Source organism: Oncorhynchus gorbuscha, linkage group LG23 (genome assembly GCF_021184085.1).
Source record: "Oncorhynchus gorbuscha isolate QuinsamMale2020 ecotype Even-year linkage group LG23, OgorEven_v1.0, whole genome shotgun sequence".
In the NCBI taxonomy this organism is placed as follows: domain Eukaryota; kingdom Metazoa; phylum Chordata; class Actinopteri; order Salmoniformes; family Salmonidae; genus Oncorhynchus; species Oncorhynchus gorbuscha.
In genome coordinates, this window is record NC_060195.1 from 60,262,580 (window position 1) to 60,284,480 (window position 21,901).

A 21,901-nucleotide genomic window follows, 5' to 3' on the forward strand; every position below is an offset into this window, starting at 1 on the left:
ACTTCATTATAAATAAACATTTAACAATCAACATTTAACCATCCGATATCTGTCTCAGAGCTCAGTGGGTATTTGATGCATTGTTCTGGTATGACTTGAGAGAAACAAGAACATGATACATTTGGCCCAGGACCAGAAACATGCCAATATGATTCAGAAACCAAATGTTTTCACTTCTATACCAAGTGTTGTCAGGTATTTATTTCTCCCCTACTTAACGCAAGCAACAATGAGATGAGAGTCAAGGAATAAGGAACACATTGGCTGGGGGGGAAAAAGAGCGGCTGCGGGGAAAAGGAGGGGCTGGGGGGAAAAGGAGGGGCTGGGGGAAAAGGAGGGGCTGGGTGGAAAAGGAGGGGCTGGGGGAAAAGGAGCGGCTGGGGGAAAAGGAGCGGCTGGGTGGAAAAGGAGGGGCTGGGTGGAAAAGGAGGGGCTGGGGGAAAAGGAGCGGCTGGGGGAAAAGGAGCGGCTGGGGGAAAGAAGCGGCTGGGGGAAAAGGAGCGGCTGGGGGGAAAGAAGCGGCTGGGGGAAAAGAAGCGGCTGGGGGAAAAAGGAGGGGCTGGGGGAAAAAGGAGGGGCTGCGGGGAAAAGGAGCGGCTAGGGGGAAAAGGAGCGGCTGGGGTGAAAAGGAGCGGCTGGGGGGAAAGAAGCGGCTGGGGGAAAAGAAGCGGCTGGTGGGAAAAGGAGGGGCTGGGGGAAAAAGGAGGGGCTGGGGGAAAAAGGAGGGGCTGGGGGGAAAAAGGAGGGGCTGGGGAAAAAGGAGGGGCTGGGGGGAAAAGGAGGGGCTGGGGGAAAAGGAGGGGCTGGGGGAAAAGGAGGAGGGGCTGGGAGGAAAAGGAGGAGGGGCTGGGGGAAAGGAGCGGCTGGGGGAAAGGAGCGGCTGGGGGGAAAAGGAGCGGCTGGGGGGAAAAGGAGCGGCTGGGGGAAAAGGAGAGGCTGGGTGGAAAAGTAGCGGCTGGGTGGAAAAGGAGCGGCTGGGTGGAAAAGGAGCGGCTGGGTGGAAAAGGAGCGGCTGGGGGAAAGGAGGGGCTGGGGGAAAAGGAGAGGCTGGGGGAAAAGGAGCGGCTGGGGGGAAAAGGAGCGGCTGGGGGAAAAGGAGGGGAAAAGGAGGGGCTGCGGGGAAAAGGAGGGGCTGGGGGAAAAGGAGCGGCTGGGGGAAAAGGAGCGGCTGGGGGAAAAGGAGCGGCTGGGGGGAAAGGAGCGGCTGGGGGGAAAAGGAGCGGCTGGGTGGAAAAGTAGCGGCTGGGTGGAAAAAGTAGCGGCTGGGGGAAAAGGAGGGGCTGGGGGAAAAGGAGCGGCTGGGGGAAAAGGAGCGGCTGGGTGGAAAAGGAGGGGCTGGGGGAAAAGGAGAGGCTGGGGGAAAAGGAGCGGCTGGGGGAAAAGGAGCGCCTGGGGGGAAAAGGAGGGGCTGGGGGGAATGGAGCGGCTGGGGGAAAAGGAGCGGCTGGGGGGAAAGTAGCGGCTGGGGGGAAAAGGAGCGGCTGGGGGGAAAGGAGCGGCTGGGGGTAAAGGAGCGGCTGGGGGAAAAGGAGGGGCTGGGGGAAAAGGAGGGGCTGGGGGAAAAGGAGCGGCTGGGGGGAAAAGGAGCGGCTGGGGGGGAAAGGAGAGGCTGGGGGGAAAGGAGTAGCTGGGGGGAAAGACGTCCTGCTGTTAAAGTTTTACATCTTACATTATGGAGAATCACATAACCACTTCCTAATTAGGAAACTGATAGTAAACTGTATCATCCTGCTTTTCGTCTGGAGGCTATTTACTGTAATACATTATTCATCCAATTGAATTATTTCAACACATTTCATCATTTGATATTATCAAATAGCCAACAAACTTGTGTCAGATTGGTGGTGCTCAAATGTTTATTTGAGGCTGTATTTGAGGCTGTACCATTTGAGTCCCACATCAAAGGGGGGTAATGTCCACTGTCCATCCTACCTTGTTGGAGCCCAGACCTCACTTCAAATTCAAAGCTGAAAGCATAGTATCTAATGCAAAGAAACACTTGAGTGAACTCTGACAGCAAAAAAGACCTCAGTATAGTATCTTGCTACCATAACACAATGAGAACAATAAAGAGAAGTGATAGGCTAGGATGGAAACTTGAATATGAATATAAATGAGTTGGGTTATCTATGCGTGCAACAAGTTCCTCCTGTCTCTAGTTGCAATTGATTGTTGGATATTGTTTCTTGTCAACCTTTCAATCTCTTCCTCTACCTTTCCAGTAAACATGGTTGAGAAGCTCCTTTGATGAATTCCCCAAATCATTGGAATCTGTGTTATGCATTTGACCCTTTTGAGAATGTGCAGGTGTATGCCAACAGGAGCATGCGGTCTCCTATCATAGTATCTACTGTCATTCAGCAGTGTTCAGATGTACAGATTTTTGCCAATGGCATCATACTTCACTACTCTCAACATGGTGTGACGTGGATGTGCATGTACTTTTGTACACATGGACGTATACGGTCACTGCATGCGATTCCAACTCAGTGGTTTATTCTGTAGTCAGTGTACTCCCAGGCTACTCAGGGCCTGTGGCCCGAATGGCACCCTATTCCCTATAGTGTGCCACTTTAGACCAGAGCCGGATCAAAAGTAGTGCACATATAGAGAATAGTGTGCCATTTTGGAGGCATACAGAGATCGGTGCTGTGTTCCACACTGACTGTGAACCAGGAAGGAACTGTTTCTGTCTGGTAAAAACCCTTTCCAGTGTTTGTCTCTTCCTTCCTGCACACCTCCCTTTCTATCCAAATATTTTCACGTTTCTCGATTAACCGCTTGTCTTTCGATCAGCACCCGCCCTTCCCATATAAAAAAAATGTAAAAAGTCGGATTCCAAAACATCAATTTGACATAACATGTTGAATATGACATAAGTGTACTGCGTATAAGGACTCCGCGTGGTTCAGGGCTGGCTGCATTTCATTTCAATGTATATTTAAGGTGAATTAGTCGACCCCGAACCACCGGAACGACCCATTTCAATCAACAGTGAGAGGTCTTCAGAAAATAAGAGTGACTGGATAGCTTGTTCTTTAGAAAGGATGTCACCAAAGGATTCTACTGAATGCCATATGTCATATCCCTCCATGCTTCACAGACCATTTCACAGTGCTCGCTCATGTTAATGATTGTAAAAGTGAAAGAGCTCCTCTGGTTAGAACAAGTGAGAAGAGAAGCGGTGGACTTGACACGGGTTCATTTTGGTCTGAATTCTTGCAACAATGGATTTCTACTGGGATCACACTGCTTTTAAAAAAAAGCTTCACATTCTAAGTGTTATTCAGAGTAGTGCATGGTAGTAGTTATGGAGAAAAAAACAACTTCTCTCACTGTTACTGGGTTGACTTGATAAGAAGTAATGATGGTTGTAGAATTATTGACCTCAATAAGTCTCTCTTTCTCTCTCCTACTGCGATAGCAATTAGATAGCCTGAGAACTGCAGCTGGGCTGCAGAGAGGCTATTTTGGGGTAAGAACACACTGACTTTCTCCTACTTCCCTCCCTCCTCTTCCTCCCCTCCCTCCTCCTCCTCCATACATCACTGGTTCTGTTCTCTCTTCATCACATCACACCAGCCTCTCTGGTATGTAGAAATCCCCAGAGTGACTATGTACCCCGATGGAGGAGAAAGGTATTCAGATAGCCTACTCTTTATTGTGCTGCGTTGGAGTCAAGCTCAATCGCACTTTAAACGCTTAATTTCACCCTGAACTGCCTGTAACCACAACTAATGGCTAACGGCTGCTCTACACCACCATGATGTAAGAAGGCTCTAATTGGTTCAGACAGCCAGCCTATTGTGCCCCCCGGTATTTATTTCTAACATCTTAAACAGAGTTCCATCACACAGTGTGTGTGTGTGTGTGTGTGTGTGTGTGTGTGTGTGTGTGTGTGTGTGTGTGTGTGTGTGTGTGTGTGTGTGTGTGTGTGTGTGTGTGTGTGTGTGTGTGTGTGTGTGTGTGTGTGTGTGTGTGTGTGTGTGTGTGTGTGTGTGTGTGTGTGTTCGTGGATTTGACAGAGAAAGCGTGCAAAGAGAAGTGGATGTCATCAAGACTTTTCTCTGTCATGAATAACACACAATGTGAATGGAAGCAGAAAAAGGACAGCTTTTGGAAAGCTTGGAAATCAGTGGTACGCTGCGTACATTTAATGCACAACTTTCCTTCAGGTGAATGTCTTGAATACCATCATACTGTACATACTAACTCATAGTTGGAAAGCAAACTTACAAGGTAAACTAATACAAGTCCTGTCCTAAATAACCAAAGTATGGGAGGGTGGTAAATGAATAATTTATTGTGTTATTTACTAACATATCATGAGCAAGTCCTATGTTGTAAAGCTAGGTTAACGGAATCTTCAGTAATTTTGGTAATTAAAATGTAATCTTTGGTAACTTTGGTAATTTACTCAAATAACTTTAAAAATATTTATATGCATATATGTATACATTTTTTTTTAAATATCTGTGTCCGTATTGTCCATGAGTTTCTAGTGGATAGATCATATGGTTCAAGAGAAAATAGCCTAATTAATGAAAAAAGCATCTAATTAAGAATGGCATTATTTTCATCTTACTCTGAAACTCTTCCAACTATTGACTTGTTTTCACAACTGCCACCACATTGGCGCCAACACATTTACAACAAAGACATAAATAAATAAAAGCGTGTGAAAAAAATATAAAAAGTGTTTAATGCTGAAACCCTCATATTAAACACCAATGGTTTTGATTGATGGTTTATATTAGGATAATATTTGACAGGTTTTACATTTAATTTCTTATTTTAGAATCATCTGACTTGATTATTTTATACATTTTACATGTGATAAGGCCACATAGAGGGCCACAGATAATTACTGACACCTGTGATAATCTGAAGTACCCAAAATGGCCAGTAGATGCCATCTGATAAAATATAAAAAGAAAGCTACCAAAATCCTGGTAGTTTACTGGTAAACTTTGAAAGTTTCCAGTAATATACCCTCCCTTTGCAACCCTAAGCGAACCACATTACTTTTCAAGAATCCTGAGGCGCTTATTTTGTTTACGTACAGTCCCATGGAGATTCTGATCAAATCTTGTAGAATGTCCATTTGACACTAGAGTTGTTCACCTACTTTGAAGAACAGACAAGCATTAGAAAATGAACACACACAATAAACTCTGCATGAGAGGAGAAACAAAAGTTGACAACATCATGACAAATAGTAATAATAAATACATCTATTTGAAAGATTAAGACACCATTGGGCAGCCCAAGGCAGAGAAAGAGAAAGAGAGAGAGAGAGAGAGAGAGAGAGAGAGAGAGAGAGAGAGAGAGAGAGAGAGAGAGAGAGAGAGAGAGAGAGAGAGAGAGAGAGAGAGGGAGAGAGAGAAAGAGAGAGAGAGAAAGAGAGAGAGAGAAAGAGAGAGAGAGAGAAAGAGAAAGAGAGAAAGAGAAAGAGAGAAAGAGAGAGAGAGAAACTGACAGGAAGTACTAGTCCTTGCATGGGTGTTGCGGCCTCACCATCTCACCACCTGGCTGCTGTAGTCCTCTGTGGTGGCTACACCTCCCACCTCCTCCCCTTCCACCCCCTCTATCTCCCTCTCCTCCTCCTCCCTCCTGGCTTTGGAGATGGGGGCTGTGTGCTGGTGTAGCCGCTGCCTCTCCTGCCTCCTCCTCAGCCTCTGCTCCTGGTGCTGTGTCTGGCGGCTATACTGGTACCTCCGGAGGAACAGCTCCTTGGCATACTCGTACAGCTCCACGTCCAGGGCGTTGAGCCCCTCGATGCGCCGCCGCAGAGCCCCCTCCCCCACCCCCACGCTGGCCGCCCGCGTGCTGTTGATCTGCGTGAAAGCCTGGATGAAGCGCAGGCCGAACGTCCGCTCAAACAGGTACTGCGTCTTGCGCTGGAATTCGGTCAGGCCGTAGAAGGCCATGTTGCGGAGGTTGTTCTTGGCACTGGCTAGTAGGACACGGCCGCGCTCCCGTTCGGCGCCGATGGTGGAGACGTTGTAGCAGCCCACCAGGCTGAGGTCGGCCAGCATGCGGACCTGCCGGTTGTTGGCCAGGTTGGAAGGGCAGTCCATGAAGTTGGTCAGCGTGACCCCGGTCCAGTCGTCACCACTGTAGCAGGCGGGCAGTTCGTCCTGGGTGGGAGAGCGGCCGTCACACATGTGCAGGGCAGTCTTCCAGGTGGCGCCACGCTGCACGTGCTTCCACTCGCTCAGGTAGCGGGAGACAGGGTCCCTTAGCATGGTGATGTAGTAGAAGTTCCTGCAGCAGCAAAGACAGAAAAAGACATTCGTTTCAATACTTCCTTCCTTTCCATGTCTCCTTTCCTTCTTTCCTTTCCTCCGTGCTCTCCAATCCGTAATGAAAAAACTGGGAAGTGGGAGAAGTGGGAGCGTTAGAGAGAGTGAGACTGGCACACGTCTTTCACTTAGGAGGTGGCAATGAGCTATAATTATTTGACCATGTGAGAGAGAGAAAAAGGTGGAAATGGGGCGATGAATAGAATGAAGAAAATATCATATTTCTCACATTTAAAAATAGCCAGCATTAGAAGATAGGAAACTCTCATAACACTCTCTCTAAACAGTGATCCTAATGAGCTGAGAGCACAGTGGGCTATCTCATTTTTCATACTGAATAAGAGACATTTCTCATCCTATTGCTAGGCCTCCCTAGCTCCTGAATATGCGTACCTCGGTACCTTCCTTTCACTGCGTAACAAATAGCTACATTTAAGTAGCATGTTGCGCTCTACTGTCCTTTTTCTGAAAACGATGAACTTATCGAACATCCAAACCTTGCAGGATTTCTTCTAAATCAAAAAAAGGGAATATAGGCTAAAAATGAGAGTGTAGTGTATAGAATCACTTTTCTTCTAATACAGACCACACCGCACTGCAGTATTTTTTTTTTAACATGATCCCGTAGTCAAATAAAGTAGGGGAACCGTTTTGGGCACCCGACAGGTACAACGGGGGAGTTTGAGAATTGAGATCAAGACTAAAACCTTGAAAGCTGCAGCTACACGGCAAAGTAAACATCTTGTATGTGTCAAATGCAGAGCGCTGCTTTGTTTTCACTTCGAGGTTCCTGGCGGCAGAGCTGCTAGAGACTCATGAGGAGCGGGTAGCAAAAGAGTTGAGACTGCCAGAGGAGACGAAGCGTCACAAAGCATTCACTTGTACATTCTGATGGAGAAGGAACAGACGCTTTATAGGATAGATAGTCAACACTGAGCCGCTAACGGTTTTGCCTGAACAGAAACTGAATTGCTTGAACAGGATTTTCTCGAAGGTGAGCAACGGGGTTGAGTAGTCAGAGTATGTCAGATGTTGTCTCTATACTGATCGACAAATATTGATTTCGACCAAAACTCTTAGGGGTAATTAAGGAAAGGGAAATGTCAGTCTGCACCACTGAAGTGGTAATAATGGCTCGGTGACTGCCATTTAAAGCACCATCTGACTGTTGACCTTTTGGTGCAGGGGACACACACACACCACCCTCAAAGGTAATTAGGAGATTATTGTCGGGTGGCAGACTACCATCGACCAATATTTTAATGTGTCAGCAGAAATAGATCCTAACAAAGTTTTTTTTCATGACACACGCGCGCGCGAGCGTGAGCGCACACGCACTCACACATACGCACACACGCACTCACACACACACACACTCCAAGCCGTAATGGATATTCGACCACAGCACAGGCTGCAAATGAATTAAACTGGCACTGAGAGTGTGGGGAGAAATGGATACACTCTCAGAGCTGTACAGAGAGATGGACACAAACTCTCAGAGCTGTACAGAGAGATGGACACACACTCTCAGAGCTGTACCGAGAGATGGACACACACTCTCAGAGCTGTACCGAGAGATGGACACACACTCTCAGAGCTGTACAGAGAGATGGACACACACTCTCAGAGCTGTACAGAGAGATGGACACACACTCTCAGAGCTGTACAGAGAGATGGACACACACTCTCAGAGCTGTACAGAGAGATGGACACACTCTCAGAGCTGTACAGAGAGATGGACACACACTCTCAGAGCTGTACAAGAGAGATGGACACACACTCTCAGAGCTGTACAGAGAGATGGACACACACTCTCAGAGCTGTACAGAGAGATGGACACACACTCTCAGAGCTGTACACAGAGATGGACACACACTCTCAGAGCTGTACAGAGAGATGGACACACACTCTCAGAGCTGTACAGAGAGATGGACACACACTCTCAGAGCTGTACAGAGAGATGGACACACACTCTCAGAGCTGTACAGAGAGATGGACACACTCTCAGAGCTGTACAGAGAGATGGACACACACTCTCAGAGCTGTACAGAGAGATGGACACACACTCTCAGAGCTGTACAGAGAGATGGACACACACTCTCAGAGCTGTACAGAGAGATGGACACACACTCTCAGAGCTGTACAGAGAGATGGACACACACTCTCAGAGCTGTACAGAGAGATGGACACACACTCTCAGAGCTGTACAGAGAGATGGACACACACTCTCAGAGCTGTACAGAGAGATACACACACTCTCAGAGCTGTACAGAGAGATGGACACACACTCTCAGAGCTGTACAGAGAGATGGACACACACTCTCCGAGCTGTACAGAGAGATGGACACACACTCTCAGAGCTGTACAGAGAGATGGACACACACTCTCAGAGCTGTACAGAGAGATGGACACACACTCTCAGAGCTGTACAGAGAGATGGACACACACTCTCAGAGCTGTACAGAGAGATGGACACACACTCTCAGAGCTGTACAGAGAGATGGACACACACTCTCAGAGCTGTACAGAGAGATGGACACACACTCTCAGAGCTGTACAGAGAGATGGACACACTCTCAGAGCTGTACAGAGAGATGGACACACTCTCAGAGCTGTACAGAGAGATGGACACACACTCTCAGAGCTGTACAGAGAGATGGACACACACTCTCAGAGCTGTACAGAGAGATGGACACACACTCTCAGAGCTGTACAGAGAGATGGACACACACTCTCAGAGCTGTACAGAGAGATGGACACACACTCTCAGAGCTGTACAGAGAGATGGACACACTCTCAGAGCTGTACAGAGAGATGGACACACTCTCAGAGCTGTACAGAGAGATACACACACTCTCAGAGCTGTACAGAGAGATGGACACACACTCTCAGAGCTGTACAGAGAGATGGACACACACTCTCAGAGCTGTACAGAGAGATGGACACACACTCTCAGAGCTGTACAGAGAGATGGACACACACTCTCAGAGCTGTACAGAGAGATGGACACACACTCTCAGAGCTGTACAGAGAGATGGACACACACTCTCAGAGCTGTACAGAGAGATGGACACACACTCTCAGAGCTGTACAGAGAGATGGACACACACTCTCAGAGCTGTACAGAGAGATGGACACACACTCTCAGAGCTGTACAGAGAGATGGACACACTCTCAGAGCTGTACAGAGAGATACACACACTCTCAGAGCTGTACAGAGAGATGGACACACACTCTCAGAGCTGTACAGAGAGATGGACACACACTCTCAGAGCTGTACAGAGAGATGGACACACACTCTCAGAGCTGTACAGAGAGATGGACACACACTCTCAGAGCTGTACAGAGAGATGGACACACACTCTCAGAGCTGTACAGAGAGATGGACACACACTCTCAGAGCTGTACAGAGAGATGGACACACACTCTCAGAGCTGTACAGAGAGATGGACACACACTCTCAGAGCTGTACAGAGAGATGGACACACACTCTCAGAGCTGTACAGAGAGATGAACACACACTCTCAGAGCTGTACAGAGAGATGGACACACACTCTCAGAGCTGTACAGAGAGATGGACACACACTCTCAGAGCTGTACAGAGAGATGGACACACACTCTCAGAGCTGTACAGAGAGATGGACACACTCTCAGAGCTGTACAGAGAGATGGACACACACTCTCAGAGCTGTACAGAGAGATGGACACACACTCTCAGAGCTGTACAGAGAGATGGACACACACTCTCAGAGCTGTACAGAGAGATGGACACACACTCTCAGAGCTGTACAGAGAGATGGACACACACTCTCAGAGCTGTACAGAGAGATGGACACACACTCTCAGAGCTGTACAGAGAGATGGACACTCTCAGAGCTGTACAGAGAGATACACACACTCTCAGAGCTGTACAGAGAGATGGACACACACTCTCAGAGCTGTACAGAGAGATGGACACACACTCTCAGAGCTGTACAGAGAGATGGACACACACTCTCAGAGCTGTACAGAGAGATGGACACACACTCTCAGAGCTGTACAGAGAGATGGACACACACTCTCAGAGCTGTACAGAGAGATGGACACACACTCTCAGAGCTGTACAGAGAGATGGACACACACTCTCAGAGCTGTACAGAGAGATGAACACACACTCTCAGAGCTGTACAGAGAGATGGACACACACTCTCAGAGCTGTACAGAGAGATGGACACACACTCTCAGAGCTGTACAGAGAGATGGACACACACTCTCAGAGCTGTACAGAGAGATGGACACACACTCTCAGAGCTGTACAGAGAGATGGACACACACTCTCAGAGCTGTACAGAGAGATGGACACACACTCTCAGAGCTGTACAGAGAGATGGACACACACTCTCAGAGCTGTACAGAGAGATGAACACACACTCTCAGAGCTGTACAGAGAGATGGACACACACTCTCAGAGCTGTACAGAGAGATGGACACACTCTCAGAGATGTACAGAGAGATGGACACACACTCTCAGAGCTGTACAGAGAGATACACACACTCTCAGAACTGTACAGAGAGATGGACACACACTCTCAGAGCTGTACAGAGAGATGGACACACACTCTCAGAGCTGTACAGAGAGATGGACACACACTCTCAGAGCTGTACAGAGAGATGGACACACACTCTCAGAGCTGTACAGAGAGATGGACACACTCTCAGAGCTGTACAGAGAGATGGACACACACTCTCAGAGCTGTACAGAGAGATGGACACACACTCTCAGAGCTGTACAGAGAGATGAACACACACTCTCAGAGCTGTACAGAGAGATGGACACACTCTCAGAGCTGTACAGAGAGATGGACACACTCTCAGAGATGTACAGAGAGATGGACACACACTCTCAGAGCTGTACAGAGAGATGGACACACACTCTCAGAGCTGTACAGAGAGATGGACACACACTCTCAGAGCTGTACAGAGAGATGGACACACACTCTCAGAGCTGTACAGAGAGATGGACACACTCTCAGAGCTGTACAGAGAGATGGACACACTCTCAGAGCTGTACAGAGAGATGGACACACACTCTCAGAGCTGTACAGAGAGATGCACACACACTCTCAGAGCTGTACAGAGAGATGGACACACACTCTCAGAGCTGTACAGAGAGATGGACACACACTCTCAGAGCTGTACCGAGAGATGGACACACACTCTCAGAGCTGTACAGAGAGATGGACACACACTCTCAGAGCTGTACAGAGAGATGGACACACATTCAGACCTGCTGCCTACACAGTGTTTCTGGGAAGAGGGCATTTTAGACCCCCATTACAGATGTAGGATCTTTATTTGATCACTCTTTTGTTGCTGAGAATTTTCCTGCACTGCTGGATATGCATACATTCACAGAAAACCCGCACTAACGCACAGTTCTATTAAGAGTATTTCACTTTTCATGTTACTACATTTCGACCAGCTAATAGCCTAACCACTGTTCAAGCAACATTATGGACTAACCGTTCAAATCCTGGTGCTGCAGGATTATTTTGCTGTGACAATTAAGATTCTACATAACCACAGGACAGACCCATCAATATGTCTCCGCACAATCCAGACATTCTAGCTCCATCCTTCTATTCTTCTATAGTGACCTATTGACATGAATGGACGAATGTCAAAGTGCTCCGATTACTCGTCTGTGTGTGTGTGTGTGTGTGTGTGTGTGTGTGTGTGTGTGTGTGTGTGTGTGTGTGTGTGTGTGTGTGTGTGTGTGTGTGTGTGTGTGTGTGTGTGTGTGTGTGTGTGTGTGTGTGTGTGTGTGTGTGTGTGTGTGTGTGTGTGTGTGTGTGTGTGTGTGTGTGTGTGTGTGTGTTCGAGGGACAGAGTGGTTGGGAAGGTCGGAGCATCAGTCAACAGTTAATAGAGTCTGTGCACACACACATTGTTTCAACATGCACACGTTTGGCATGTAATTGACCTGGGCGAACATCATATTCTGTAACAGGATGGATGTTGACTCACAGACGGGCTACACTCCATGCATTTACATATATACTATACAAAAAATATAAACGCAACATGTAAGGTGTTGGTCCCATGTTTCATGAGCTGAAATAAAAGATCTCAGACATTTTCCATACCCACGAAAAGCTTATTTCTCTCAGATTTTGTGCACAAATTTATTTACATAGTGAGCCTTTGCCAAGATAATCCATCCACCTGACAGGTGTGGGATATCAAGAAGCTAATTAAACAGCACAATCATTACACAGGTGCACCTTGTGCTGGGGACAATAAAAGGCCACTCTAAAATGTTCAGTTTTGTCACACAACACAATGCCACAGATGTCTCAAGTTTTGCGGGTGTACCATTGGCCTGCTGACCGCAGGAATGTCCACCAGAGCTGTTGCCTAACAAATTGATTTCAAGTGCCTGATTTCCTCATGCGAACTGTCACTCAGTTAAATAGTTGAAATTGCTATGTGTTGCATTTATATTTTTGTTCAGTATACTTGTTTCATTTCTACAGCACAGAAGAAACTCCAGTCACTTGAAGCTGACCAGAGCCTAAGGGCTTGCTTTTAAAAAATATATATATATATATTTTACCTTTATTTAACTAGGCAAGTACAAATTCTTATTTTCAATGACAGCCTAGGAAGAGTGGGTTAACTGCCTGTTCAGGGGCAGAACGACAAATGTCGTGTAGCTGGGGGATTTGAACATGCAACCTTTTGGTTACTAGGCCAACGCTCTAACCACTAGGCTACCCTGCCGCCCCTACACTCTAACCACTAGGCTACCCTGCCGCCCCTACACTCTAACCACTAGGCTACCCTGCCGCCCCTACACTCTAACCACTAGGCTACCCTGCCGCCCCTACACTCTAACCACTAGGCTACCCTGCCGCCCCTACACTCTAACCACTAGGCTACCCTGCCGCCCCTACACTCTAACCACTAGGCTACCCTGCCGCCCCTACACTCTAACCACTAGGCTACCCTGCCGCCCCTACACTCTAACCACTAGGCTACCCTGCCGCCCCTACACTCTAACCACTAGGCTACCCTGCCGCCCCTACACTCTAACCACTAGGCTACCCTGCCGCCCCTACACTCTAACCACTAGGCTACCCTGCCGCCCTACACTCTAACCACTAGGCTACCCTGCCGCCCCTACACTCTAACCACTAGGCTACCCTGCCGCCCCTACACTCTAACCACTAGGCTACCCTGCCGCCCCTACACTCTAACCACTAGGCTACCCTGCCGCCCCTACACTCTAACCACTAGGCTACCCTGCCGCCCCTACACTCTAACCACTAGGCTACCCTGCCGCCCCTACACTCTAACCACTAGGCTACCCTGCCGCCCCTACACTCTAACCACTAGGCTACCCTGCCGCCCCTACACTCTAACCACTAGGCTACCCTGCCGCCCCTACACTCTAACCACTAGGCTACCCTGCCGCCCCTACACTCTAACCACTAGGCTACCCTGCCGCCCCTACACTCTAACCACTAGGCTACCCTGCCGCCCCTACACTCTAACCACTAGGCTACCCTGCCGCCCCTACACTCTAACCACTAGGCTACCCTGCCGCCCCTACACTCTAACCACTAGGCTACCCTGCCGCCCCTACACTCTAACCACTAGGCTACCCTGCCGCCCCTACACTCTAACCACTAGGCTACCCTGCCGCCCCTACACTCTAACCACTAGGCTACCCTGCCGCCCCTACACTCTAACCACTAGGCTACCCTGCCGCCCCTACACTCTAACCACTAGGCTACCCTGCCGCCCCTACACTCTAACCACTAGGCTACCCTGCCGCCCCTACACTCTAACCACTAGGCTACCCTGCCGCCCCTACACTCTAACCACTAGGCTACCCTGCCGCCCCTACACTCTAACCACTAGGCTACCCTGCCGCCCCTACACTCTAACCACTAGACTACCCTGCCGCCCCTACACTCTAACCACTAGGCTACCCTGCCGCCCCTACACTCTAACCACTAGGCTACCCTGCCGCCCCTACACTCTAACCACTAGGCTACCCTGCCGCCCCTACACTCTAACCACTAGGCTACCCTGCCGCCCTACACTCTAACCACTAGGCTACCCTGCCGCCCCTACACTCTAACCACTAGACTACCCTGCCGCCCCTACACTCTAACCACTAGGCTACCCTGCCGCCCCTACACTCTAACCACTAGGCTACCCTGCCGCCCCTACACTCTAACCACTAGGCTACCCTGCCGCCCCTACACTCTAACCACTAGGCTACCCTGCCGCCCCTACACTCTAACCACTAGGCTACCCTGCCGCCCCTACACTCTAACCACTAGGCTACCCTGCCGCCCCTACACTCTAACCACTAGGCTACCCTGCCGCCTCAGTGGCTTTCTTGTTAGCGCCAGTCATCTTTAAAAAGGGGATGACATCTAAATAAAACAAGCTGAAAATGTGAAAGTCCAAAACTATTTAACGCCAAATCATATACACTATGTGTGCTTATAGACATATATTATGATCCCTTATAAATGAGAGTCAGACAATGCTTAGGGCCCATCTGGAAATGGTGACAAAAAAAGAGAGTTTAGCTGGCAGCCACTTTGTTCCCAATCATTTCGACCTAACTAAAATGGGACATCGTGCCAACTAAACATCCTCGTTACATGGGGAATCTTCTCCATTTCTTCTGTGTAGACCTTTACTGCAGTCAAATGACCTAGTGGCCTCATGGGTGGAATGTTATTCATATTTTTCCTAATTTCCTAATTAATAAATATTCTTCTTTTTTTTAACACATGAAAATAGTGTGGGTTTATGTCAAACGGTTTTTATATTTTTCCTTATTCCATTATGTATATGAAGTGTAATATTGGGATGCAAACTCAAAATGTAAAACATTTCAACTCTATATCTGACATGGTGCAGGTGGCTTCTTGTTTTAAGACTACCAAGAAACACTATGTGTGACCCTTATTCAGCCCACTGCAGTAAAAGGTTCAACGCTGCAGGTACATGGACATATCTAGCTTACCATCCTCAAACCGGTACATTAACCCCTGACCTTAGATGACCGTCTACACTACAACACCCTCCCACTGTTTCAACAGCTGTAGCGGGTTGCTACTCCTCTAATGAATACCTGTGATTTCTACTGGGTTTCCATAGTGGAATGAGACAGCTCGGATTCTATTAGCGCGACTGGAGGACTGATCCTGCCTGATGACTTCCTTGAGAAACAAACGGCTATTTCCACAGAGCTCAGTCAGAGAAGTGCAGGCAAATGAGCCCAGCTCCTCTCTGTGTTGCTCTGACAAAATCCCTGTGTCACTTCAATTCAAATTGTGTTGCAACAAGGAATATGAACATGTACTGTAAGAAGCAGATATAATTTACTAATAGTCACTAATATTTATTGAAATAAAGTAGTAAAACACGCAATTTAGGGAAAGTATGTAAATGACCAACAACGTAATTCACTACTAGATAATCCTTTTCATTCAGAAGAACACCGCTCCTCATCTTCTATTCAATGCAAAGGCTGTGGCTAAAATGGCACCCTATTCCATGTAGTGCACTTATTTTGACAAAAGTAGTGGATTGTATAGGGAATAGGGTGCCATTTCAGATGCATCTGACCCAGTGGCAGAGAGAGGCCTCTATCCACCCTAATAAGATGAGAGCCTCTCAATCATTCATAACGGACCATTTCAACAGTGCATAGGAGCACTCTGGGCAAGCAATCAATACTGCCCTGCCAGGACTCCCAGTGTCTGTCTGATGGATGGTTGAATAAAGATAATTGGTCAAATATTTTAAAAAACTAAATGGGCGAAGTTGGCTTATGGCATTTAACACGGCTGGACTTGTATCCACTGGAATTTAGTAAACTATACAGTGTCTGCAGTGTCTACTGAACTTTTTGACACATTTCTCCGGTTTAGAAATGTCTGAGGGAAACAGAGGGTGTTATGGGTACTCGGACCCATGATAGTCAGGAAGATACTTGGACACAAACTCATATGATTGAAAAAAATACAACTCTAAGAAAACAGTATGCTGCTATATCAGACAAAGCACTCAATGACTAACGTAAATGAATGGATGGGGCACTTCAAACAGGAGCAAGAGATGTTGAAACACCTTGTATTCCCATAGACCTAGAATTCTATGTCTATTTCTATGCCCCTCTTATGGCCTGATCTCCAAGTCTCCTTCATCTGCAGCGCAGACAGCCTCTCATTGATTAACCTGAGTGTGTGGGGCGAACTTGACGCTCTTGCTGTCTCCCCCCTTGCCTCCCCTCACCTCCCCCTCGCTTGCTTAGGCTTTCAAGGAACTCATATTTCCGTAGAGGAAATGGGATCAATATTAGCCAAGACAATTCTCATTCATTACCATTAAGGACACACACTGGCTTGATGAGGTGGAATTGATTCACTTACTGGAAAATGGCTCAAATTAAATACAATTGTATTGGTCACATGCTTCATAAACAACAGGTGTAGACTGACAGTGAAATGCTTCATAAACAACAGGTGTAGACTGACAGTGAAATGCTTCATAAACAACAGGTGTAGACTGACAGTGAAATGCTTCATAAACAACAGGTGTAGACTGACAGTGAAATGCTTCATAAACAACAGGTGTAGACTGACAGTGAAATGCTTCATAAACAACAGGTGTAGACTGACAGTGAAATGCTTCATAAACAACAGGTGTAGACTGACAGTGAAATGCTTCATAAACAACAGGTGTAGACTGACAGTGAAATGCTTCATAAACAACAGGTGTAGACTGACAGTGAAATGCTTCATAAACAACAGGTGTAGACTGACAGTGAAATGCTTACTTACCCAGCAATGGAGAGATTCTCAATAAAAAAAGAATAGCAAGAGGAATAAATGCACAATGAGTAACGATAACTTGGCCATATACAAGGGGTACCAGTCGATGTACAGGGGTAATTGAGGTAGATATGTACAGTAGAAGTCGGAAGTTTACACACGCTTAGGTTGGAGTCAATAAAAACTTGTTTTTCAACCACTCCGCAAAATTTCTTGTTAACAAACTATAGTTTTGGCAAGTCGGTTAGGACATCTACTTTGTGCATGACACAAGTAATGTTTCCAACAATTGTTCACAGACAGATTATTTCACTTATAATTCACTGCATCACAATTCCAGTGGGTCAGAAGTTTACGTACACCAAGTTGACTGTGCCTTTAAACAGCTTGGAAAACTCCATAAAATGATGTCATGCTTTAGAAGCCTCTGATAGGCTAATTGACATAATTTGAGTCAATTGGAGGTGTACCTGTGGATGTATTTCAAGGCCTAACTTCAAGGCCTACCTAACTCAGAGCCTCTTTGCTTGACGTCATGGGAAAATCAAAAGAAATCAGCCAAGACCTCAGAAAAACAATTGTACTCCTCCAGAAATGGGTCTTCCAAATGGACAATGACCCCAAGCATACATCCAAAGTTGTGGCAAAATGGCTTAAGGATAACAAAGTCATGGTATTGGAGTGGCCATCACAAAGCCCTAACCTAAATCCCATAGAAAAGTTTGTGGGAGAACTGAAAAAGAGTGTGCGAGCAAGGAGGCCTACAAACCTGACTCAGTTACACCAGCTCTGTCAGGAGGAATGGGCCAGAATTCACCCAACTTATTGTGGGAAGCTTGTGCAAGGCTACCCGAAATGTTTGACCCAAGTTAAACAATTTTAAAGCAATGCTACCAAATACTATTTGAGTGTATGTAATCTTCTGACCCACTGGGAACGCAATGAGAGAAATAAAAGCTGAACTAATTCTCTCTACTATTATTCTGACATTTCACATTCTTAAAATAAAGTGGTGATCCTAACTGACCTAAGACAGGGAATTGTTACTAGGAATAAATGTCAGGAATTGTGAAAAACTGAGTTTAAATGTATTTGGCTAAGGTCGATGTAAACTTTCGATTTCAACTGTACATATAGGTTGGGTTAAAGTGACTAGGCAACAGGATATATAATAATTAGTAGCAGCAGTGTATGTAATGAGTCAAAAGAGTTAGTTCAAAAAGGGACAATGCAGATAGTGCGGGTAGCTATTTGGGTAACTATTTAGCGGTCTTATGGCTTGGGGATAGAAGCTATTCGGGGTCCTGTTGGTTCCAGACTTCATGCATCGGTACCGCTTGCCGTGTGGTAGCAGAGAGAACAGTCTATGGGTGGCTGGAGTCTTTGACCATTTTTAGGGCCTTACTCTGACACCGCCTGGTATAGAGGTCCTGGATGGCAGGGAGCTCTGCCCCAGTGATGTACTGGGCTGCACACACATCCCAGCTGGTCAGCTGCTATGAGTATGCAGCCTTATGAATGTTAACCTGTTTACATTTACATTTACATTTACATTTAAGTCATTTAGCAGACGCTCTTATCCAGAGCGACTTACAAATTGGTGCATTCACCTTATGACATCCAGTGGAACAGCCACTTTACAATAGTGCATCTAAATATTTTAAGGGGGGGTGAGAAGGATTACTTTATCCTATCCTAGGTATTCCTTAAAGAGGTGGGGTTTCAGGTGTCTCCGGAAGGTGGTGACTCCGCTGTCCTGGCGTCGTGAGGGAGTTTGTTCCACCATTGGGGAGCCAGAGCAGCGAACAGTTTTGACTGGGCTGAGCGAGAACTGTACTTCCTCAGTGGTAGGGAGGCGAGCAGGCCAGAGGTGGATGAACGTAGTGCCCTTATTTGGGTGTAGGGCCTGATCAGAGCCTGGAGGTACTGAGGTGCCGTTCCCCTCACAGCTCCGTAGGCAAGCACCATGGTCTTGTAGCGGATGCGAGCTTCAACTGGAAGCCAGTGGAGAGAGCGAAGGAGCGGGGTGACGTGAGAGAACTTGGGAAGGTTGAACACTAGACGGGCTGCGGCGTTCTGGATGAGTTGTAGGGGTTTAATGGCACAGGCAGGGAGCCCAGCCAACAGCGAGTTGCAGTAATCCAGACGGGAGATGACAAGTGCCTGGATTAGGACCTGCTCCGCTTCCTGTGTGAGGCAGGGTCGTACTCTGCGGACGTTGTAGAGCATGAACCTACAGGAACGGGCCACCGCCTTGATGTTAGTTGAGAACGACAGGGTGTTGTCCAGGATCACGCCAAGGTTCTTAGCGCTCTGGGAGGAGGACACAATGGAGTTGTCAACCGTGATGGCGAGATCATGGAACGGGCAGTCCTTCCCTGGGAGGAAGAGCAGCTCCGTCTTGCCGAAGTTCAGCTTGAGGTGGTGATCCGTCATCCACACTGATATGTCTGCCAGACATGCAGAGATGCGATTCGCCACCTGGTCATCAGAAGGGGGAAAGGAGAAGATTAATTGTGTGTCGTCTGCATAGCAATGATAGGAGAGACCATGTGAGGTTATGACAGAGCCAAGTGACTTGGTGTATAGCGAGAATAGGAGAGGGCCTAGAACAGAGCCCTGGGGGACAGCAGTGGTGAGAGCGCGTGGTGAGGAGACAGATTCTTGCCACGCCACCTGGTAGGAGCGACCTGTCAGGTAGGACGCAATCCAAGCGTGGGCCGCGCCGGAGATGCCCAACTCGGAGAGGGTGGAGAGGAGGATCTGATGGTTCACAGTATCGAAGGCAGCCGATAGGTCTAGAAGGATGAGAGCAGAGGAGAGAGAGTTAGCTTTAGCGGTGCGGAGCGCCTCCGTGATACAGAGAAGAGCAGTCTCAGTTGAATGACTAGTCTTGAAACCTGACTGATTTGGATCAAGAAGGTCATTCTGAGAGAGATAGCGGGAGAGCTGACCAAGGACGGCACGTTCAAGAGTTTTGGAGAGAAAAGAAAGAAGGGATACTGGTCTGTAGTTGTTGACATCGGAGGGATCGAGTGTAGGTTTTTTCAGAAGGGGTGCAACTCTCGCTCTCTTGAAGACGGAAGGGACGTAGCCAGCGGTCAGGGATAAGTTGATGAGCGAGGTGAGGTAAGGACTTACTCACATTGGCTATGGAGAGCAAGATCACACAGTCGTCCGGAACAGCTGGTGCACTCATGCATGGTTCAGAGTAGTGTTGCACGGTATACCAAAACTTGTGTACTTTTTTGATACTAGGTGCTAGAATTTATGTTACTTTCGGTGGCAGTTCTGGCGCGGGACGCGGACCCCACTTCACAATTGTCTTAGTCTGCCTTATTGTCCGCCTCCGTGGCTTTCTCACCATGGCCACCCTTATCAATGACCCCACTGGACAGAGGGGGACTGGCGCCTCTGGGCAGAGGGGGACTGGCGCCTCTGGGCAGAGGGGGACTGGCGCCTCTGGGCAGAGGGGGACTGGCGCCTCTGGGCAGAGGGGGACTGGCGCCTCTGGGCAGAGGGGCTCTGGCGCCTCTGGGCAGAGGGGGACTGGCGTCTCTGGGCAGAGGGGCTCTGGCGCCTCTGGGCAGAGGGGGACTGGCGCCTCTGGGCAGAGGGGCTCTGGCGCCTCTGGGCTGAAGGGCTCTGGCGCCTCAGACTCCGGCAGCGGCGCCGGACAGGCGGGACACTCCGGCAGTGGCGCCGGACAGGCGGGAAACTCCGGCAGTGGTGCCGGACAGGTGGGACACTCCGGCAGCGGCGCCGGACAGGCGGGAGACTCTGGCAGCGGCGCCGGACAAGTGGGACCACCTGCAGGGAGGAGACAGAGAGACAGCCTGGTTCGTGGGGCTGCCACAGGAACCACCAGGCTGGGGAGACCTTCAGGAGGCTTGGTGTTAGGAGGAGCCTGAAAGACCGGGCTGTGGGGGAGCACTGGAGCTCTGGTGCGCAACCTTGGCACCACTTCCCCAGGCTGGACAACTACTCTAGCCCGGACCCTCCAGAGTGCAGGCACAGGTTGAACCGGGCTGTGGGTAAGCACGGGAGATCTAGTGCTTACTACACGCACCTCTCCCTTAGGCTCCACTCCCACATTTGCCCGGCACGAGCGGAGTGCAGGCAGAGGACGCACTGCACCCTCCCAGCGCCCCGGAGACACAGCACGCAGAGCCGTCGCAGGATAACCTGGACCAAGACTGCGTACCGGCGACCAGACCCGCTGAGCAGGCACCATACGCCCTGGCTCAATGCCCACACTCGCATGGCACTTTCGGGGGGCTGCCCTATAGCGCACCGGGCTATGGGCACGCACTGGCGACACCGTGCGCTTAACCGCATAACACGGTGCCTGACCAGTAATGTGCTGCTTATCATAAACACAAGGAGTGAGCTCAGGTCTGCTACCTGGCTTAGTACCACACCTCGTGTGCCCCCCAAAAAATTTTTGGGGCTGCCTCTCGTACCTGTCGCACTGCTGTGCTGGCTTCGCCAACCTCATTCTCCTGTAACCTTCCTTGCACTGCTCCATCGAATCCCAGGCGGGCTCCGGCACTCTCCCTGGGTCGACCGCCCACCTGTCTATCTCCTCCCAAGTTGTGTAGTCCAGATTCTGCTCTGATGCTGGCTGCTGTTGTTGCTGCTGCTGCTGCTGTCGTCGCTGCTGTTTACCACGCCGCTTGGTCCAAGTTGGGTGGGTGATTCTGTAGTCAGTTGTTCATGTGTACCTTAACGTATTAAAAAGAACCATGGACA

General features: G+C 48.6%; 1 protein-coding gene across 1 annotated transcript in view; it reads right to left on the minus strand.

Moving 5' to 3' along the window:
• Positions 1-5,410: 5,410 nt before the first annotated feature.
• LOC124011397 (heparan-sulfate 6-O-sulfotransferase 3-B-like) overlaps positions 5,411-21,901 on the minus strand; it is a 33,319-nt gene continuing 16,828 nt past the window's right edge. Inside the window, exon 2 of the mRNA XM_046324725.1 lies at positions 5,411-6,267. Coding sequence (XP_046180681.1) covers positions 5,514-6,267 — 754 coding nt within the window. The 3' untranslated portion in view covers positions 5,411-5,513. The remainder of the gene's footprint in view (positions 6,268-21,901) is intronic.